Source organism: Panthera uncia (genome assembly GCF_023721935.1).
Source record: "Panthera uncia isolate 11264 chromosome A1 unlocalized genomic scaffold, Puncia_PCG_1.0 HiC_scaffold_16, whole genome shotgun sequence".
Taxonomy (NCBI): domain Eukaryota; kingdom Metazoa; phylum Chordata; class Mammalia; order Carnivora; family Felidae; genus Panthera; species Panthera uncia.
In genome coordinates, this window is record NW_026057576.1 from 70,792,489 (window position 1) to 70,815,654 (window position 23,166).

At 39.8% G+C, this 23,166-nt stretch overlaps 1 protein-coding gene across 3 annotated transcripts in view; it reads left to right on the forward strand.

The window, feature by feature from the left end:
* Nucleotides 1-23,166, forward strand: part of BIVM (basic, immunoglobulin-like variable motif containing) — a 78,182-nt gene that overhangs the window by 22,230 nt on the left and 32,786 nt on the right. Inside the window, exons 5-10 of one of the 3 annotated variants that reach the window (XM_049647192.1) lie at nt 1,201-1,305; nt 1,519-1,613; nt 12,799-12,931; nt 14,295-14,381; nt 16,590-16,686; nt 17,566-19,977. In XM_049647192.1, coding sequence (XP_049503149.1) covers nt 1,201-1,305; nt 1,519-1,613; nt 12,799-12,931; nt 14,295-14,381; nt 16,590-16,686; nt 17,566-17,859 — 811 coding nt within the window. In that variant the 3' untranslated portion in view covers nt 17,860-19,977. Of the gene's footprint in view, nt 1-1,200; nt 1,306-1,518; nt 1,614-12,798; nt 12,932-14,294; nt 14,382-16,589; nt 16,687-17,565; nt 19,978-21,835; nt 22,357-23,166 lie in introns of those variants that run through there. The other 2 variants (XM_049647193.1, XM_049647194.1) reach the window with 2 other exon arrangements.

The window sequence follows — 23,166 nt, forward strand, 5'->3', positions numbered from 1 at the left end:
AAGTTACTTTGTATTGCTTTTTCTGTCATTGAAGATTTCTTTTTAAATATTTTATTTCTTTTATTTTTATTATTTTTAGAGTGGGGTGAGGGGCAGAGAAATAGAGAGAGAGAGAGAGAGAGAGAGAGAGAGAGAGAGAGAGAGAATCTTAAGCAGGCACCACACAGGGCTTGATCCCATGACCCTGAGATCATGACCTGAGCCAGACACTCAACCAACTGAGCTACCCAGGCACTCTTATAATTGGACATTTTTAAAAATAGATTTTTCATAAATCGAGAAGAAAATTGCTATTTTTTATAAGCCTTTAGCTGAAAATAATAAGTATGCATTATTGGGGCGCCTGGGTGGTTCAGTCGGTTGAATGTCCGACTTCGGCTCAGGTCAGGATCTCGCAGTTTGTGAGTTCGAGCCCCACGTCAGGCTCTGTGCTGTCAGCTCAGAGCCTGGAGCCTGTTTCAGATGTGTCTCCCTCTCTCTGCCCCTTCCCGCTCATGCTCTGTCTCTCTCTGTCTCTCAAAAATGAATAAACGGTAAAAAAAAATTAAAAAAAAGTAAGTATGCATTATTGTGACAAAATAAACATTAAAAATACAGTTGACCCTTAAACAATGCAGGGGTTAGGGCAGTCTAAAATCCACATATTATTTTTGACTCCCCCAAAACTTAACTACTAACAGTCTACCGTTGACCAGAAACCTTACCAATAAAGTAAACAGTAGATGAACACATATTTTGTATGTAGTATTTTGTACGTATTATATGCTGTATTTTTACAATAAAGTAAGCTAGAGAACAAAAATGTTACTAAGAAATTCATTAAGAAAGAGAAAATACATTTATAGTTCTGCACTGAATTTATAAAGAAAAAATCTGTGTGTAAGTGCTCAGTTCAAACCCACGTCGTTCAAAGGTCACCTGTATTAGTAAAATTGTTTACAAATCAGATGCAAGACAGTTGTTGGGATGAGCACTGGGTGTCACACATAGGGATGAATCCCTGGAACCTACTCCTGAAATCATTGTTGCACTCTGTGCTAACTCAGGTGTAAATTAAAAAAAAAAAAAAAAAAAAGAAAACAAAAAAATAATAACAACAACAAAACAAAAACCAAATCAGATGGACATATGAATGTTGAGACAGGTTATCATTTGCATGCGATTGGAACTGCAAAATGAAAGGCAATGTTTCTTTTCTAGTCTGCCACCTGTTACCCAAGAAGAAGCTTTACATATTTTGGGCTTTCAACCTCCATTTGAAGATATTAGGTTCGGCCCTTTCACTGGAAATACAACACTTATGAGGTATGAAGTCCTCACTTACAGACAACACCTTATTTCTAGTTCTGTAAAATAGCAGTGCTGTAGCAGTGGATTGTAGACCAGGTTTCCAGCTGCTGGGCCCCAACTGCTAGTGGATATGCCAAACTTGGGTGCTGCCCGAATTTCTCTGGAATGGCATTGATGTTATCTGTGCTATGGAAATATTGCTTGAGCACATTTTCTTGTCATTTGCAGATGGTTTAGACAAATTAATGACCACTTTCACGTAAAAGGATGCTCGTACGTTCTATATAAGCCTCATGGGAAGAATAAAACAGCCGGAGAAACTGGTAGGTACACACATGGAAGATTTTTACACACACACACACACACACACACACACACACACACACACACTTTAGGATCCGTCACAAAGATTGGCTGATTTGATTAATGGGGTGTTCTGTAAACCCTGAACACGGTCTTTACTCTTATATGTCTTTATCCAAGGGGGAAATTGTAATAGAGATCTGTAGGGTGCTTTCCCATACACCGGTGAATATTTTTAATTGTCCTCCTGTTTGCATGTAGAACTTTTATTAGAGTTTTGAAACATGTCCTAAACACTGTTTCAACACATTATTTGTATTATTTGGGCCTGTGGGGTGTGTGTGTGTGTGTGTGTGTGTGTGTGTGTGTGCGCGCATACGCATGCTGATAAAACTCTTTCAGGAAGAAACATGGAATTTGTAGCTCCTCTTCCTAAAAAGGAATGCCAAGATTGTAGAATATTTGATGTTAGGCCTACATAATAACATCTAATAACAGGACAACGGACTTTGAAAGTGACAAAGTTCCATGATAGAATAGTCTTGGCTATCACAGAGAGTAATTGATTTTTTTTTTTTAACGTTTATTTATTTTTGAGACAGAGAGAGACAGAGCATGAACGGGGGAGGGGCAGAGAGAGAGGGAGACACAGAATCAGAAGCAGGCTCCAGGCTCTGAGCCATCAGCCCAGAGCCTGACGTGGGGCTCGAACTCACGGACCCCGAGATCGTGACCTGAGCTGAAGTTGGACGCTTAACCGACTGAGCCACCCAGGTGCCCCAAGAGTAATTGATTTTAAGGATTGTTTAGTTATATGCTAGTTATATTTGACAGATTAACAAGAGAAAGCCAGTTTATGAATGTTTACAGCACAACTTGAGGTGGGAGAAACCTCACTGAAAAGTAACTCAGCGTGGTCGCTTAGGACAGCTTACTTACCCTCTGCAACAAAGAACAATTACCTTTGTAAAGAAGTGACAGGACAAAGGGAAGCCGTTTTCAGTGTCCCAGGACAGCAGACTGTGGGAGGGTTACATTTTTGGGAAGGCACTAATGGAGTAAGATTTGCTTGCAGGTTCCTCTGGTGCCATCTCTGGGCTAAGAGTCTGTCTCCAGTAAAAGAAAAATTTACATCCTTTAGGTTGGGAGGGGGCGGGTTGAGAGAGCTTTTCCTGCATTTGTGGCTTCTTAATTGCCTTCAGCTCAAAATAATTTTTATGTCAAAGAGGCATATTTTGGGTGACATATTCTGGTTTCCTTCCCTCTCCATCCTGGGCAACCCCAGGCTTACTTCCTGCATCCTTCCTGCAGCCATTGAAGTACGTTAAATTTTATGGGGCTTAGCAGAAACTCTCAGGACAAAAGCCTTCTTAAGATCTATTTTTATCTCTTTTTTAATCTCTGGAAGTGCATCAGTTACGTATTTTAACGATCTTTTCAATATTTTAACCAGTGTTTTTGTAATGTCATTGGCAGGGTGATGTAGGGTATATGTATCACAGGGAAGATAAAATGATGTATCAGTTTAAGAACTTTGTATTTTATATATTTGTGATTATTTTCACATTTATGTATGTTGTATGAAACAGTCCTAAACTCAGAATTCTTTAGACAATAATATACCATGGATATTATCATATTTCTGTGATTAATTTGTGTATTCTGATCAACATCTGTTCTTTAAAACCAGATTTATTCATCGATATGCATATAGTAATTAAACCAAGCACTGTTTAACCAGGAGTAGTACTGGTTATGGATATATAGAGAGTTTTCCATATCATTTAGATTATTGGCTTAATTTTGAACTTGAAAAAAAATGTTTATTTTTGAGAGACAGAGAGAGCACGAGCTGGGAAGGGGCAGAGAGAACAGGACAGAGGATCCAAGGCAGGCTCTGTCCTGATAGCAGAGAGCCCAATGTGGGGCTCGAACTCATGAACCATGAGATCAAGACCTGAGCCAAAGTCAGATGCTTAACTGACTGAGCCACATCAGCACTGACAAGTAAGGAACATCTTTGGTAACTCTGGTATTCCCTAATGTACTTTTTACTAATATTTAGTAATTTCTCCTTGTTAGCCAGATGACACATTTCCTAAGAATGTATATATTTTTTGTTCTAGGAAAGAGACACCTTATACCTTATCTCTTCAAGTTAAAGGAAAATAATATTAATTATGTTGGTTCTAGATTTTACCCTTGCCAGGTCTGTACTTTAGTTTATGGTGTTGATAGCTTATAATATCAGCCTGTAAAACAAGATGTTTATCATGGCCATGATCATATGGTATATCACATTGACTACTGTCACCTTGCCCATATGGTGTAAACTTTCGAGGGTAATTTCATTTAAATGAAGGGCATTTTTGATACATTTTACTATATATTATTATTTCTTAGTTTTTAAGCACTGACTTTATAGTAGTAAAACCATCTTTTAGTGGGAATTTAGTTGTGCTAGGCACTGTACTGATTTACTTGCTTTAATTCCATATCAGTCCTGCACAGATGTATCATTCCCCCCTTTACTGATGAGGAAACTGAGATGTGGAGAAAGTTCAATAAACTGAACAGGGTTACACAGCTAGTGAGTGATATTTTTAGGTGTCAGATCAGGTCTCCTGGTTGCAGATCTCAAACCTAACCACTTGCTCCGTGGGTCCTAGTGTTGGCTGCTTTTAACGGTCCTTGCACATTTTAGAGCTATTATATGGCTAGTATTTTTTATAATTAACATACCTCATTTTCACCAACAAAATTATATACCAATAGAAATGTTACTGAACATTTTTTCTCCCAAATGCTCTATTTCTCCTTAGCACAGGGTTTTGTTTCATTTTTAGATTGTTACATTTTTTTCTTTTTAAGAAAAGTATCTGTCAGGGGCACCTGGGTGGCTCAGTCGATTAAGCATCCAACTTCAGCTCAGATCAATGATCTCAGGGTTCACAAGTTTGAGCTTTGTGTCTGCATCAGGCTCTCTGCTGTCAGCAGGAGCCTGCTTGGATCCTCTGTCCTCTTCTCTCTTTACCCTCCCCCACTTGAGTACTCTCTCTCTCTCTCTCTCTCTCCCGTAAAAATAAATAAGTAAATTTTTTTTTAAGTTTATTTATTTATTTAGAGAGAAACAGAGAAAGCAGGAGCAGGGAAGGCAGAGAGAGAGGGAGAGAGGGAGAATCCCAAGCAGGCTCCGCGTGGTCAGTGCGCAGAGCCCGATGTGGGGCTCAAACTCATGCAACTGTGAGACTGTGACCTGAGCCAAAATCAAGAGTCGAATTCTTAACCAACTGAGCTGCCCAAGGCGCCCCCAAAAAATATTTTTTTTTTAAAAAAGCATCTGCCATGATGACTGTAATTGACATCAGTGTTACTGGAGTGTCATTGTCATCAAATAAGTGAGTGGGTTTGGGACGTTTGACTTTTTGTGAAAGAAAATGGATAATTTGGCCCTAAGACCTTTACGTTTATTTTCGCAAAATAAGTAGAATCGTTTTCTGGCCCAAAAGATTTGAACAGTCATTTTCTCGTTATTACAAAGTATAATAATGATTCTATTCATTAAGCAGTAATTACTGATGTAAGCCAGCACCTCTTCTGTGGGACTCTGACTCTTCTCTGGGGACTGCATGTGTGTGACATGTGGCCTTTTGCGACATGCATGCTCAATCCATAGAGTAGATATTAGTAGAGCTTAGTTTTTCTAAGTATGACAACAAACAGAAGCAAATGTTCTACTATTTTGTTTCTGTGCCCCAAGAGGTCTTGTGTAACCACTTGGATGTGTCCACACTGTGAATCATTAACCTAGAGCAGCAATTGGCAGACCTTTTCTATAAATAAAGGAAGAACTGATGGAGAGGATGTCACACATATGTGTCTGAGACAATGGAAAAATACCATAACACAGTTCTCAGGGTAGTGTCCCAAGACTGCATTATGAGGAGGGGCCCGGGAGACAGCAGCCTGAGACTCAGGATTTCTTTTCTTGCTTATTGCCTATGGATCAGAAGAGGATTTCATCAGAGAAGTTCGTGGATTTTTGTTGTATGAATATCAGCAAGCATCTAGATAGAGAGGCAGGTTCTATGCAGAGAAAGGTCAATAAAATTAAAGCAAATCAAGGGAATCACGAAGACTCAGAGGAATTATAATATGAAAGAAAGGTGATATCAGAAAGAATATGATATCAAAGAAAATCTGAGTATAGCAGAAACGTCAGTTATGTAAATTTAATCAAATTCCCAAATTAAGAAATGTCGTTATTTATTAATGGAATGTAAGAAAATACTAATAGGGCCCCGGAGACAGTTGGTTTAGGAACCACTCTTCTGGAATTTTAAGCAATTTTTGTCCAAATGTCCTGTCCAGCTTTAAGATTTTATGCCATACTTTTATTAGAAACTCTCATTTGCAGATTTTTGAGGGTTTGTATCTTATTTATTTTATTTATTTTATTTCTTGGGTCCTTTATGACTTTTTAATTTAATGATTCAATGTGTAGATTAACCAGCCCCCTAATAATCTAGGCTGTGTGGCACTGGGCTCTACAGACATTTTTACCCGTATGTTTAAACTTCCTCCAATGTACACGAAGTCTTTTTCACTGAGGAGTGTTATAAACTACCTATTCACCTATTCCCCTGACCCAACCCCCTTTTCTTGGCATGGGGAGTAGGATTGCTGCCATTTCTTCAAATGAATTTTAATAATATATTTTCACGGTTTTATTTCTGTTTTCATGTTCCCTATCACAATACTCGACTCCTATTTCTTTTTCTTTTTTTAAATTTTTTATTAAAATTTTTTTAATGTTTATTTATTCATTTTGAGAGAGAGAGAGAGAGAGAGAGCAAGCAAGGGAGGGGCAGAGAGAGAGGGAGAGAGAGAATCCCAAGCAGGCTCCACACTGTCAGTGCAGAGCCCATTGTGGGGCTCGATCCCATGAACTGTGGTATCATGACCTGAGCCAATATCAAGAATTGACGCTTCACTGACTGAGCCACCCAGGCACCCCTCTTTTTCTTTTTTTAAAATAAAGTTTATTTATTTATTTTGAGAGAGAGAAAGGTAGAGAGAGAGAGAATCCTAAGCAGGCTCTATGCTAACATCGCAGGACTCATCTCACAAACCATGAGATCATGACCTGAGCTGAAATCAAGAGTTGGACGCTCAACTGACTGAGCCACCCGGGTGCCTCCCTATTTCTTTTTCTGTGTGTATTTCCTGAAGGATAATTGATCCGCTTCCCACCATGGAATTTTCTGGTCTTCCTTCTCAACAATCAGTTATCCTGCACAAACCCTGCTATATTGCTGAAGCTTTCCCTGCCACTTAAGGTGCCACTTCTTAATTGCTATAGGACTGATTATTTGCATTTGTCGTTGGCCATTTGGCATATGCAGCCTTACGTTTCATCTTTTTAACATGTCTGTCCAGCTCCTTGACCGCAAGGACTGTCTTCAGTAGCCCTTTGAGTCCATATGTGGTGCCCTGTGACCTCGCTCATGCCGCCCTAGAACTTCTGATTGTAGTCAGAGGGAGGGGTGATACCTGTGTCAAGCAGAAGACCTTTCTGTTCTCCCTCTTTGTGGAAGAAAGAGTTCTAAAATTGGCTTTTCTCATTTGTCTCAGTGGACTGAGTAGTCTCATTTGTTCAGTAGTGAAAACCATTGTCACTGGTTGCTGTTCACTTGGAAAATACTTTGAAATGTATATTCTCTTTTTGTTTAAGTTATCCTGTAAGGACTGTTAGGCCTGCTTTCCTGGGTTCTAGGTTTCTTCGACTTTGTAACTCCCCAGTGTTTGCTGATCTGCTCATTTCCAGTGGTCCCTCAGTCAGTGGAAACTGAGCTCACTCATGGACTAAAAACAAAATACAGGGATTTTGATACAATTAGCAGATTTAACTGTTGATATGAAGGGAAGTATTTTTTTTTCAGAGACGTAATTACTCATAATAAAACTCTGAGTAAGTTGTCAGCAACTAGTTCAAACTAGTGGTTCAGTTTTACCATTATATTACTATTATTATTCAGATACCTTAAAACTCTTGGTTCACTTAGCTACCAACATTGATGCCTGGCAAATCTCGATTCATCTTATTTTTTAAGTTTATTTTGAGAGAGAGAGCACGCAGAGGGGAAGGGAAAAGAGAGAGAGAGAGAGAGAGAGACTTAGAATCCCAAGCAGGCCCTGAGCTGTCAGTTCAGAGCCTGATATGGGGCTTGAACTCACAAACAGTGAGATCATGACCTGAGCCAAAATCTAGAGTCAGACACTTAATCGACTGAGCCACCCAGGCGATTGATTAATTTTTGATTAATTTTTAAAGATCAGCTAGCTTAACAGTTATACTAATGTTCATGTATGTCATCTTTATTCTGGTATGTATCATAACTCATTCATTTTGCGTAACAGAGAATAGCTACCTCTGCCCTATCCCCATATTACTCACAGATACTCTCACTGTGGCCACTGCTATGAGCTTACTACAGAACCTTAGCACATCTTGGCTGGATGACGCATTAATATTCTGCTCTCCTCACCCACTGGTTTCTCCAATTCTTATTAGACACTGTGGCAGGTAGATCTTTTCAAAGAGTAGTGCTAAGGGGCGCCTGGGTGGCTCAGTCGGTTAAGCGTCCGACATCGGCTCAGGTCACGATCTCGCGGTATGTGAGTTCGAGCCCTGCGTCGGGCTCTGTGCTGACTGCTCAGAGCCTGGAGCCTGTTTCAGATTCTGTGTCTCCCTCTCTCTCTGACCCTCCCCCGTTCATGCTCTGTCTCTCTCTGTCTCAAAAATAAATAAACGTTAAAAAAAAAAGTTAAACAAACAAACAAACAAACAAAAAAAACCCCAAAGAGTAGTGCTAATAGATCCTTCTATTTTAGGAGCTCTCTAGTGCTTGCTTAAAGCATAAAATTGTTAGCATCACTCAAAGCCAATGCAGACTGGCCTTTCACTGCTGTCCTACATGAACCAGTTGTATTTATCTATTTATTTATTTTTTTTAAATGTTTTAAATGTTTGTTTCTGAGAGAGAGAAAGACAGAGACAGAGAAACAGCCTGAGCAGGGGAGGTGCAGAGAGAGGGAGACACAGAATCTGAGCTGTCAGCACAGAGCTGGATGCAGGGCTTGAAGCCACAAGCTGTGAGATCAGGACCTGAGCTGAAGTCGGATGCTTAACTGACTGAGCCACCCAGGTGCCCCTGAACCAGTTGTATTTAAAAGATGTCAAGGGAGGAAGAGTCTTGTAGGATGATATTATGTGCTGGGTTAAAGAATCTGGTTCTTGTCTTTATTTATTTTTTAAGGAATGGAGGATTTTTTTTTAATGTTTCTTTATTTGAGAGAGTGTGAGAGAGAGCATGCACCTGTGCACATAAGCGGGGGAAGGGGAAAGGGGGGAGGAGGACAGAGGATCCAAAGCAGGCTCTGTGCTGATGGCAGAGAGCCTGAATTGGGGCTCAAACTCACAAACCGTGAGATCATGACCTGAGCTGAAGTTGGACGCTTAACCGACTGAGCCACGCAGGCACCCCCTGGTTCTTGTTTTTGAACGTGTAAAATACATTCTGATGTATTCTTCTAGACTTCTCCACAGTTTTCCTATAGATGATCAATCAACCTGTATAGAACAAATTCACGCTAAAGAAACTAAAAAAAAACCAGACTGTTTGTATATTAACTTACAGTGAGATATAATAAACCAAGGCATCAGAATTCTCTTGTCAGCAGCTCAGGAAATCTCACCGTTCAGCTGGCCAGCTGATTCTCCTAGTTCTTTTCTTCTTCTGTGTGCCATACAGATCATGGTCCTGCACTTGGAAGTGATTGCTTTGTTACTTGTCAGATTTTTTTAGAAATTCTCTGGTCTAGGCTGAACATCGTTGTGAATTTAGTTTCCATCAGTAATACATTGATATGTCTTCTCCTGACTGGAAGTTACGTCTTCAGATGACTACCTCAATGTAGTAAATACTGCATTTACTGTCTTTTTATTTCAGAGGGTGACATTTTTCTGACCTTGTCCTGAAATTCTTGGGGTGCTGTACGGTAGGCCTGGCTACGCTATCACACCCTAGATTCTAAAGTAGACGACTTGCTGTTCCCTAATTACATCCCTCCCCTGTAATGACTTTGTTTTTTCCTCATGCCTGTTCCTCTGTCTGGATTGTTGAAATCCTACCACTTGGTGAAGTTCTGTTTTGAATGTCCCCTTTCTTGATTCTTCAAACCTGATGTGCTCTTCCTCCTTTGAATTACAACCCTTTTCTGTGGCTCTGTCTTATCCCACTCTATACTAAGGTTACTTGTTTTATCTTCCCTCTGAGGGCAGCTTCAGGTGCTGTGTATCACTTGCCTTTTGTTTGCCTGCGGTTCCTGGTATACTTAGTAGGTGCTCAGAAATTGCTTACTGAATTGAATTAAATGAAATTTTCCTTTAACTCTAGGCCAGTTCTCAGAATGCCAACATCAGCATCACCTGTGCAACTTGTTAGACATACTAATTCTTGGTCCCCACTCCAGACCTGCTGGCTCAGACACTCTGGGGTTGGGTACCAGCCATCAGGTGTTTAACAAGCCCTGTGTGTCAAGCTTGAGAACTATTGCTGTGGTCTTTCTAAAGAGACATTATCCAACCTCTTTTTCAAGAGCTGGGTCTTCCATTGATAGGAAATATGGTGATTTTCAGATTGTGCTCAGGTGAGCCATGGGAATTCTATGGTGGTGCCTTGCTGCAGGGTCGGGGGAGAACTTGGGATCTAGATTCCCTACCTCATTTTTGGCCACAGCAACTTGCTTTTAGCTTTTTTTATGCACTAGTATGCCATGTCAACGTTCCTTGCACCAGGGTTCCATATGGAAAAAAGTCTGAAAATTACTGATCTAAATTAGAGGTCATCAAACTACAGTCCTTTTTGTAAATAAAGTTTGATTGGAACACCGCCATATCCATTTGCTTACACATTGCCTATGGCTGTTTCCATGCTACAATGGCAGAGTTGAGTAGTATGAGTAGTGCTCATGACCCACAAACCTCAAATATTTACTCTCTGGCCCTTTAAGAAAAAGCTTGCTAATCCCTGCTCTAAATCAATCAGAACCTTGCGGTAAGGAGCAGAAACATCCCTGGCTATCACTAAGCCCATAACCATTATGCTACAGAAGAAAAATCACCTCATGTCTTCTAGAAAATGAGGACATGGTCAAAGAGTGTTTACAGTGGACAAAAAGATGTGAAGGTTAATGAGAGCAAATTTTCTTAGTTATCTCATTTGCTCCTGAAATCCTGAATATATTCTAGGAAATTAAACTCATTACTATTCACAGGTGTTTTGTGTTACATTCGACTTAAAGAAGGATAATGTGAAGTACTTAAAGATAGCCATTAAGAAGCTAACATAAAAATTCTTTTCATTAAAACTTTTAGTCATTTCGGAAAATTTTTTATGGGGCATTTTCACAATTTTAAGAAAGGTTTGAAGAGTTTTTTCTAAACCAACTATGTGTGTCACCATCTTTTGTAATTATTGAATCTGTTAGGAGACTAAATGCATACATTTATGTTTGCTCACTATCCTAGAACCCATCTGTAATGAAGGAAGTGACATACTGACCCTCTTCTGAATTTTAGTTCTGATGGTTCTTCATTTAGAGCTGCCCTTGGGTGTCAGTTTTTAAATTGTCAGGGGAGGTCAACCAAAAGCTGCAGAAAGATTTATCATTTGTCATTATGCAATAGAGATTTTAATGGAAAAGATCACCTTGCCATACAGGTACATTCTGGTGCTTCTGGCCATGAAGTAAAATCTATGGGAAAGACCTACATGAAGCCTTGGAGAAATAATTTAAGCCAGAAATGTTATTGTCTCCATGGAGCCCACAAATTGTGTGTATCTACGGGGTAGGGTGGGGTCCTGCCTTCTTAGCTGTGCTACAGCTATTGACCTGCTGTTTTTAGTGGTCTCCAGCCATCTCAGTGGCCAGAAAGTCAATTAGAGAAACCACAGATTGCAAGCTTTCATCTACTTCACCTATTTTTAGGCTTTCTAGTTTTAATGGGCTATTTGTTCATGAATAATTTAGTTTCTTCCGGGAGATGCATGTTAATGAGAGCTCAGTCAATGGCTTTAAATATTGAGTGCTGGTAAAAACTTATTGCTTATGATACTACTTTTGAAATTACTTCACAACTAATATAGCTGTGGGAAATATAAAAGAAGGAGTCTGCAGTATGACCAGCCTGTCCGAGAGATGTTCTTATTACTTGGCTTGAGAAACCTGTCCCTCCTGTCTGGGTAACTTTTGTAGAAACATTAAAGTGTGTATTAGCAGGGAAAGTCTACATTTTTGGAGTCTGTGTACTATCTACCCATCAACATCAGTGCTCTTCAAACTGGGGACGTATACATTACTGGGGCTGTGTGAGATGACCACTGTGGAATGAGAAGAACATAATAGAATGTCATTATTTAAAAAACATTTTTTTTTAAAGTTTGTTCATCTTTGAAAGAGACAGAGAGAGCAGGCAAGCGTGAGTGGGGGAGGGGCAGAGAGAGAGGGAGACACAGAATCCAAAGCAGACTGCAGGCTCTGAGCTGTCTGCACAGAGCCTGATGCGGGGGGGGGGGGGGGGGGGCGAACCCATAAACCGTGAGATCATGACCTGAGCTGAAGTCGGACACGTAACCAACTGAGCCACCCAGGCACCCCTATATTGTCAGTATTTTAATTTAATTTCAAAATTCCTACCTTTTGTATGTCTTCTATAAAGTCCTATTAGTACCATAGTATCTATAAACAAAAATGCTTCTCATGGGCATGTTGTTTCAGAAATTTCCCATGACAGATGTGCACAACCAGAAAAGTTGAGACCATTGTTGTACACACTAGGTGTTAGGTTTTATGTGGTAATTAAATTCTGTAGACAAGTAGGTGTTATTAGAAGATTTTGGTAAGCAAGGACGTATTTCAGGTCTTAAGTTTCCTATTCAGTTTATCTGAATTTCAGTCAAAAGGGTAAAACCGAAACTACATTTATTCATATTTTTGTGTATCTATAAATCTTCTCCTTTTCCCCCAGCAATGTCAGTGTCTTCCAAGTCATGTCTTCCCTTCAGTCCTTAGCTAGTCATTTGCGTAAAGCGTCCACAGTGCTTTATGGTTCCTCAGTTTGTTTGCTTTTGTTTTGTGTAGCTTCTGGGGCCTTGTCGAAGTTAACTCATGGATTGAAAGATGAATCACTGGCTTATATCTATCATTGCCAAAATCATTATTTTTGTCCAATTGGCTTCGAAGCAACCCCTGTTAAAGCTAATAAAGCATTCAGGTAAGGATTTCCATATTTTATGTGGATAACTCACTGAGAGAAGCATTTCCATATTTTATGTGGGTAACTCACCAAAAAAAGAAAGCATTTAGGAAATATTTAGTCATTCAGAAATTGGAAGCCTTGATTATTTCTTTCATTTGCATCAAGTTAGACTATGCTCTAAATATTTAGCTAGTTCTTTTGCAGAATTGCATTTGGTTAATTGGGCTTTTTACATTATCCACTTAGATGCTGGTGTTCAGACTCGTGCAATGAAAGACATCTGAAAAACCACTTTTATCTTTATTACAAAATGATTGCAAAGGACTTCACGTATTATGTCACTGTGTTTTCATCCATTGTTCACATGGAAAATGAGTTAGGGGATCTTGTGTCAAAAAGTTGTCCCAACTGAGCACATTAAGAAGCATCTTCTTTCCTCCTAGTGAAAAATGTGGAATTTATCAGTGTTGTCCTGGGTGGGTAGCATCGGTCATTGAGGAGGAGGAGAGGGCAGCCCTCTTCTTTTGGTGAAGGCTGAAGGTCAGGCAGGGAGAACATGGCTTCCTCATCTGGGGATAGGTTGGGTTCTTTGAGGCTGGAGGCCATGCAAGCATGAGTCCCTCTCAAGGCACTGTGGGGTTGGGGGATGCTGGGGCAGTATCCTGAGATCTGGGAGAACCAGGAAGCTGGACATTATAATTTTGTGAATGAGGAACAAGAGGGAAAGTACTTGATCTCTCCAAATCCTAAAATGTTTTATTCATCTCTCTGGAGGTGAGGTATATTGTTTCTTCTATGGTTTCATCCTGAGGCTTCACCTTACTCCAGACATCTATCAAACATAAAACATGAAAAAGTAGGTAGTCCAACTTTGTACCCATTAGGGGAGAGTTCCATACCTCTGCCTGTACCTAAGCATCACCTGAGATGCCTTTACAACTGTGCAAATCCCTCTAGATCTACTTGAATTTCCCGGAGTCGGATTTAGGCATCTGACTTTAGGGTTTCATTTTTAGGATGCCTTTTGAAAACTTCTAAATGCACAGTGAAAGGAGACGAGTAGCTGAAGAATGCTTGTAGGATGCTAGGATTTTTTCTCTTTTTTTTAGATTCTAAGAGGTGGTATATTTCATTTTTTTTCTTTTTTTTTTTATCCCTAGATTTTATAATTGAGATCAAGACCTAAGTTTTATTTATGCTTTCTCTTTAATGGTCTTAAGAAGTTTGTTCAAACTTAAACTCCAATTATCTATTCTAGTATTAATGAATGTCATCTTTGAATAACTTTAGTATATTTTTTATTAACATAGTGGAAGCAATATTTTCAAGGGAGTGAATGACCTTTATTAAGCCTACTTTTAATCTGTTTTATATTTAGCAGGGGTCCCCTCTCACCACAAGAAGTAGAGTATTGGATCTTAATTGGAGAATCAAGTAGAAAACATCCTGCTATTCACTGTAAAAAGTATGTTAACTTCCCTTATTCTCTTTAATTTAGGTAAGATTTACATATAGTGAAATGCACAGATCTTAATTGTATAATTAGGTGGAGTTTGATAAATGAATATACCTGTGTAATCATCACTGCAATCAAGATATGGAACATTTTCATTGTATTGAAAGTACCCTCATTCTCCTTTCCTGTCAGTCCCCATAGACAGCCTCTGCTCTGTCATGATGGGTTGCTTTGCATGTTCTTGAAATTCATGTAAATGGAGTCATAAAATATTCTTTCTTATCTGGCTTCTATCATTTAAGTAACCTTGTGAGATTCATCTACTTTGTCATGCATATCATGATTTTTTTTTTTTAACTGCTGAGTGGTATTAATTAGTGTAAGTGTACCACGATTTTTTATCCATTTTTCTGTTGATGACCATTTGGATTATTTTGAGTTTGGTCTTATGTGGGTAAAGCTATTAGGAACGCTAATGTTTATATCGTTAGAAAATTTCTAGGTAACAGCTTCACTGAGATAAAATTCACATACCGTAAGGTTCACCCTTTTAAAAATGTATACAATTCAGTGGATTTTAGTATATTCAGAGTTGAGCATCAACCACCATGATCTAATTCTAGGAACTAAAACCCCATACCCATTAGCAGTCACTCCCCAGCCCCCTCCCCTCACTCCCTGGCAACACTGATCTACTTTCTATCTCTGTGCATTTGCCTGATATGGACATTTCCTATAAATGGAATCATACAATATGTGGACTTTCGTATCTTTTTTCACTTAGAGTAATGTTTTCAGTGTTCATCTGTGTTGTGGCATAGACCAGAACTTCATTCCTTGATATGGCCAAATAATTTTCTGCTGTATGGATCTGCCACATTTTATTGTGCAAGTTTTTGGAGGACATGTTTATATGTTTTCTTCCTCTTGGATAGGTATCTAGGATTGGGGTTGCTGATTATAGGATAGCTGTGTATTTAAGAAGCTGGGAGAAAGTTCTCCAGTGGGGTTATGCACATACAGGCAATGTATGGAGAACCCAGCTTTTCTTCATATCTTCTCCAGTATTTGATATTGTTATTTTGTTTTTTGTTTTTTTTTTTACTTATTTTTTTTATTTTCCTGGCTTTATTGAGTTGTAATACACAAATACAATGTATATATTTAAAATGTACCGTGTGCTGATTTGATCTACATTTTGTGAAATGGTTGCCACAATCAAGTGTCAATTAACATATCTATCAGCTCACGTAGTTACCTTTTCTGCCTATATGTGGTGAGAACACTTAAGATCTGCTCTCAGCAAGTTTCAAGTGTACCATAAGGTATTATTAACTGTAGCCATTATGCTGTACAGATCTATAAGTTTGTTATGTTTTTTGATGGTATTGCAAATCGATACCATTTGCAATAAAAAATTTGTTTTCCACTTTTATTGAGACATAATTGACACATATTGCTATATAAGTTAATGGTGTAGAGCATGATGGTTTGATTTACATATATTGTGAAATGATGACTACAGTAGGTTAACGAAAGAATTCTCCTTGTGACGAGCACTCTTAGGATCTACTCTCTTAACAACTTCCCTGTATGTCACACAGCAGTGTTCGCTATAATCACCATGTTGTATATTACATCCCTAGTACTTATTTATCCTATAACTGGAAGTTTGTACCTCTTGGCACCTTCCTTTAAAAAATTTCACTTCTGAATTAGTTTCTGGTAGTGTACAAAAATGCAATCTATTTTTCTACATAGCCCTTGAATCTTGCATTTTTATCAGACTCACTCACAATTCCAGTAATAGTTTTATAATCCAAAGTAATTTGTAATTGCTTTGTGTTTTCTATACAATCATTCATGTTATCTGTGAATAAACACATGTTAACTTTGAAATCTTTTGAAAACTTGACTCTAATTGAAAAGGAAATATGGGCTGTTTCTACTCTAGCCTGCAGGATGTCATTTAACGGGTTGATAAATATGTATTTCATAATGAAAGTAGCCATTTTTTGAACTGAGAATCTTGGCAATAGTTGGTTAAGCAGACTTGTCATAAAAAAAAGAATTAGGGCTTAGGATGTGGAACAATCTTGTTATGAAAGAATTATCGTTATGGTAATATTGTAGCAAATTGCTCATGTGAAAAGTTCCATTACAGTGGTATTTTGTACTTAGAGAAAAGTGTGCTTTATCCTTCCTTTTTCACTATAGGTGGGCAGATATTGTTACTGATCTCAACACTCAAAATCCAGAATATCTAGATATCCGACACTTAGAGAGGGGGCTGCAGTATCGAAAAACAAAGAAGGTAAGAACACCATTGTATCTGAAGATATTTCCCAAGCCGACAAAAGGCACTGTTTTACTCAGTACTCCTTAGGTTGTAAATAACAGAAATCCAGTTCAGATTATCTCAGATAGAAGAGTGAAAATTATGTTCAGGAAAGAGGGGTATCTTTAGAATGAAAACACAAGGAGGATAGCCCGGAATCAGAAGGGACTGGTACCTGGTAAAAGAATGGTGGCAGGGGCCAAGTAGCTTCTCTGTCTCATTCTTCTGGGAGTTATATGTTGTTCTTATCTGTCTGAATATTTACTTTCTGAAGATCAAGAACTTCAACTTATGTCTCCCTTTCAGGTGAGCAGTCTAGATCTAGATAGGCTGAGAGTGGCCTGCCCAGGCCCAGTCCCATAGTTTTGGCCCAGCTTGGGTCAGGTGTTCACTTCTGAGCCAAATGAACTGTGGCCATGAAGCAGAGTCATGTGTACAAACAAGGAGGCTTGGGGAGGTTCTCAGTGAAAGTAGATTCTGTGGATTGAGTTGACATTCCACTGATATGGTCCTACTAACATCAAGAACATATAGGAGACAGGAAGAGGAATGATCTTGGTGTTTGGATTGGGCAGATGGGGAAGCAGCAGTGTGTGTGACCAGTGGACAGTCATATGGGTGGTGGGGGGGTTGTTTTGGCTCCTGTGGGCATTGTTATATTTTTGTAAAGGCAGTTGGTCAAGAATGATGCAGGATAAGGTGATCTGATGATATCTGAAAAGCGTAAGTACTGTTTTGAGGCAGGTGAAGGGGGAAAAATAAGGCAATTCATAGGAACCCACATTATTAGTATAATTAATTTCCTTTCACTTTCTTAACACAACTTTTTTTTTTTTTTTTTTTTTTTCTTCTCAGGTTGGGGGAAATTTGCATTGCATCATAGCATTCCAGAGACTTAATTGGCAACGATTTGGCCTTTGGAACTTTCCATTTGGAACCATTAGACAAGAATCACAACCTCCAACACATGCCCAGGGAATAGCCAAATCTGAGAGTGAAGATAATATCTCCAAGAAGCAGCATGGGCGCCTGGGCCGGTCTTTCAGTGCTAGTTTCCATCAGGACTCGGCATGGAAAAAGATGTCCAGTATCCATGAGAGAAGGAACAGTGGTTACCAGGGTTACAGTGATTATGATGGGAATGACTGACCATGTTGGGTACTGAACAACTTGTGTTATAAACACGACTGCTCTATACAAGACTGCATTAAGACAGTAGAAGGTTTTATTAAGTCTACACTAAATAGGAACAGAGCTTGTGGTACAAAATATAACCTTGTAGTTCTCCAGTAAATAAGCTTGTATATGATTATGATGGGTGATTTCAGATATAGAAGCAGGTAAGCACAGATTATTGTCCTTTTAAAGAGTATATAAACATTATGGACAATTTCACAAAATCCAATAAAATTACATATAAACAAATCAAACACAAATTCACTTAATAGCATCATGATTTGAAATACTTAAGCATGAAGTGGTTTCTTATAACTCGATCACCACACATTTGTTGCAGATAGTTTTATTCCTAAACTCAAGATAAAAGGTACCATCTGCCCTTTTAAAGAAAATTGGGGCTGTTGATTTCTAGCTTTCTCTCATGGTTAAAGCTCATTTAAAATTATTTAGCGAGTCTAGAATTCTTTTACTTGCAAGCAGCATCTTGCCTGCCTCATTTGTTTCCTGACTAACTTTTTCAGGATCCTCAATAAAGAGGCAAAGCGAAGACTCAAGAAACTGATCTTTTCTATTGGTGCATTGATTCGGGATATTCTTGGCTTTCTTGACTTGGTATGTTACCATCCAATATTGACAAGATCTTCAGGCCTTGAAAGACTTCTGTCTACAGTGAACCTTGTTTTGGGATAGAATAAAAGAAAAGTGGAATTCAAAGTTTCTATATCCAAGGTAATCTGTGAAATGAGATCTTCCAATATTTGACTGGTCCCTGAGTGTGGAGTCCTATGTTGTTAACAGCATTAAAGATGCATTAGGAATGCTATTGCCACTCAGAGGACAAATATCCATATTCCCAACTCTGAGCTGCTTCCTTTTTTAAGTCATACAATTAGCTGTTTGTAGTGAGTGTTAAATAGTTCAGAAAGAGTGGATTTCATGTATTTCAGCTCCTCTCTAGTTGATGTCAATTTTTCTTCTGCTGTCAGCCTGTGACATGTTCTTTCATTTCAGGGGCTGTTCATGACTCAAATCAGTAACTTGATTATTACAAGGTGCTGAATATGTTGGTAACCATATTGCAATACACCTCAAGGAGAGGGTTCAGATTTTTATTTTTAAAATATTTTCATTTTCTTCTCTTTTGGATTTTATATCCATTTATCCACTCAGACATGCCTAGCCTACAGACAGGGATATATATTGTGAAATGGTCATTTTTCTGAAGAGAATATTTTGCGTGAAATGCAAAGGACTGAGAGATTTGTAGGTTGTTGATTTTGTTACTTCACACTGGAACTTTTAAGAAGTTTTCATCAAATAAAGTTTTGTTTTCTACTTTTAATAATGTGAATATTGTGAACCTTTCTTTTACATAGGGAGTACCCTTGGAATTCGGTTTGAAGCCCGTGACAATTCCGCCTAAGTAGTATAAGAAACCATCTTATATCTGATTTTTATAATCAATGAAACAATATACGTTATGACTATAATTTTAGATTCCTGTAAGACTACATAATAGGAAGTAGAAAATTTAATTATATAAGCTTGAACCAAACAAAGTTGTCATTTTTGTAGGTCAAACATGGTTGAATATCAGCAGTTTCACTGAGTTTAATGAAATATTTAAGAGAAGAGGTAGATAGGAGGAACCAAGAGGAAAGGAGACAAATGCAACATGGAGAATACAGTAACACCTAGGAAAAGAGGATGAGTTTATATAGATTGCCTATTGGCCATAAATAATTTTAGAAAAGTCTTGATATATAGGATTACTTAATAACTTGATATACAAGTTTGGCAGTTATTAAGAGCATAGTAAGGTTTACAGAGACTAATTTTCCAAAAACTATATGCAAGTTACTGCACACTTCTCTTTCAAGATTAGTAACACTCCTGTCCTATTTGATTTATTGGTCATCTCTTCCTAGGAGTCTCCATAGAAGCACTGAAGGCTCAAATACTGGCTCTATACTTGCTAGCTGTATCACGTAGGGGAAGTTAAGATGAATATTTCTGTGTTTATTTCCTCATTGGTAATATGGGGATAATATCATCTATTTTACAAATTGTTTTGAAGAATAAATAAGTTAATGCACGTACAGTGTTTAGAACAGTGATTTGTAGATAGTCCTTGCTATCATTTCTCCAAATGATGTGTATTTTACTGCTCAGAATGTTGATAGTGAGCCCTTTAAGCAGCATCTAAAGGAGCCAATTCACTGTAAATCAAATATACATCCCTTAGTTCCTGTTCCTTCAAAAGAATATTTTGTACTCAAGAAATGTTGCTCTGGTTTTAAAAGCACTTCTAATACTCAAATGCCTTCATTGGCTATTTGTTTTTACTCAGCTCTTAGGCATAAAAAATGTTCATTTAGATCAAATCCTGAAACTGTTCCTTTCCCTACTACTGTGTCCCATCTTTAGGCCAAGCTGGTGCAGCAGCAAAAACACTTCCAAATTTTCCTTTTCCCAGACACCTAACAGAGCTCAGGCAAGTTGCTCTGTGAGCCATCACAGTTTGTACATTAGTTTTACCCGTAGCATATTCTCCTTCAATCATTAATTTAACACACTAATTTTATTTTAAATTCTTTTTTTAAGTTTATTTGTTTTGAGAGAGAGCGCGCGTGCACATGCATGAGTGGGGGAGGAGTGGAGAGAGAGAGGGAGAGAGAACCCCAGCAGGCTCCACGTGGGTCCCGGGCTGGGTCCATTTCAGGAACTATGAGATCATGACCTGAGCCATGATCGAGTTGGACACTTAACCGACTGAGCTACCCAGGCCCCCCTCAACAAACTAATTTGAGCACTATGACCCCTTAGGTGTTTCATATTAAATCACTGACCTCAGAACGACCCCAGGGAGGTGGCATCTCCACTTTATTCAGACTCTCATTGGTGAAGAAACTTGCTTAGGATCATATGGTGTCTTCTACCATACAGAATGGGTGGCTTAAATAACACATTTATTTTCTCACAGTTCTGGAGGCTGGAAGTCCAAGATCAAGGTGTTGACAGGTTTGGTTTTTCCCGAGCCTTTCTCTTTGGCGTGCGGATGGCCACCTCCTAGCTGTGTCCTCACATGGTCCTCCCCAGTGTGCACATCCCTGGTGTCTCTCTCTGTGTGCCCCAAATTTCCTCTGATAAGGACGCCAGTCAGATTGGATTAGCTTTACCCTCACAGCCTCATTTTAACTTAGTCACCTTTAAAAGGCCCCATCTCCAAATAGAGTCACATTCTGAGGTGCTGGCTGGGGTTTAGGGCTTTAACATCCAAATTTTAGAGGTGCACACAACTCAGCCCACAAACACATGGCTATTGTGTGGCTCAGTCAGGATTTGGACCAAAGGCTGCCTGGCTTGCAGGGAAATTCTCTTTCAGGGGGTGCACGATGTACTGGAGAGCTTTAGATTAGAGGCCGACAGAGGTCATTTAGGGGGTATTTATGGAATCCCTAAGTGTTGGGAGTGGGGCTCTAACAGTCAACAAGATAATTCTTGGTTTCAATAAGTTTATAATCTACGTTGCAGGTGGGGAGAGGGGGGAACAAAAATGGAATAGGCAATTATATTAACCTCTGTAAAATACAAGTAGGAACAATTTGTGGGGATTATTCCACACATGGAGGAAATGCAAAAAAAAAACCAAAAAAAACAACACTTTGGGAAGTGGTTTTGCTAAAAACCAATTTTTGATAGTTTTGTCCTAAAGTTGGTATTAAGAGTTTGCAGAAGTGGCGGCCGGTGGTGGGGGGGGGGATGGTACGGAAAAACCACATGGAAATCAATGACCTCAGAGCACAGTTCCAACATCTGGCTGCGACAGAACGCCAGCGTGGAGCAAGCTCGGGAATGACAAGACGCAAACACGGAAGCTGCACCACTCCCTCGCTTCCGGAAGGAAAAGGCGCAGCGACTATACGTAGGGCTGTGAGGCGGGACTTCCGCCCTGAGCAGCTATTAAATGGAAGCGGAGATCGGTCTGCCCAACCCATTTTGTGTGGATTTACGCGTTAACTCTACGGGACAGTCGGTGTTGGGGGACCCCCTGGCTGTTTGGTCTGCGTACTCCCCTCACTGCTCTTCCGCTAAGAGGGCACACATTTGGGCCAAACCTTAGGAGAGAGGAGGACTGGCGCCTCCCTGACGCCGGCCATTCTCTGGGCTCCCGCCTTTCTTCCGTGAGGCAGTGTCAGCCACCAGGAAGTGCCGTTTTCGCCGGTGCCGGTTTTCCCTGGAAACCCTGTATTATTTTCCATCTTCCCTGGGTGGGAGCAGGGGGAGCCCCGCCCGGGCCCCTGCGGTGGTGCAGGCTGTGGTAGGATCGGAATAGAAGGTCTCCCGCGACCCCGCCGCCGAGTGTCGCTGGAGGCCTCATGGGGGTCCAGGGGCTCTGGAAGCTGCTGGAGTGCTCCGGGCGGCAAGTGAGCCCGGAGACGCTGGAAGGGAAGATCCTCGCCGTGGGTATCCTTAACGCATCGTCGGTTCTCGGGTGCAGGGACCCGCGTCAGGCAGTTACTCCCGGCTCCCTTTTTTGGGCCCAGCGTGGTGTTGGCAGGGCGACGGTCTCCCGCGGGGTAGCAGTGGCATCTCCTTCGCGACGTTTTTTCTTCAAGTGTCTGCTTTCCCCCGCTTTGCAGGAGTGCCACGCTGGGCTGCAGTCCTCTGGTTTTATTACTTAGGGGCAGTGCTTTCCTCCTCTCGTCTGCAAAGTGGAGGTAGTAATAGTATCTGCACGCGGGGTTGGTATGAGGAGTAAAGGGGTTATTTAAGTGAAAGCTTAGTTAATATTGTAAAGGTTAAAAGCATCGGTCCGTTTGGGAGGTCAGCGTGGAGTTAAATGAGGCGGACTTCCTACCGGTAGTGTTACTCGCGGGTCCGGAGTCCTGGTCCACTGCTCCACTTACGCGTATTAGAGAGAACAAGGATAGTGTGGACAGGTGTTTGACCTTTTTTTCTTTTTCAAAAGTAACTTTTACAATTTTTTATTATGAGTTTTGGACTAGGGAATTCATGTAGTACAACAGTGAAAAGATTTCAAAAGGTACACAGTGGCCTTTTTTTTTTTTTTTTAAAACCTCCCGGCCTCTGTGATAGGCTTTTAAAAGATTGTCGTTTGTGCATATGTCTGGCTGGTTTTGTGTGTGTCTTTGAAATTAAGTGTTTTTCTGCTTTATCAAAACCTGTGAATGCTGTTTCTGAAGTTTTGGTCTTTTTATAAGTTAAGCATCCTTCTCTCCCTCCTCCTCCTCCTCCTTCACCTTTGAGTGGCTG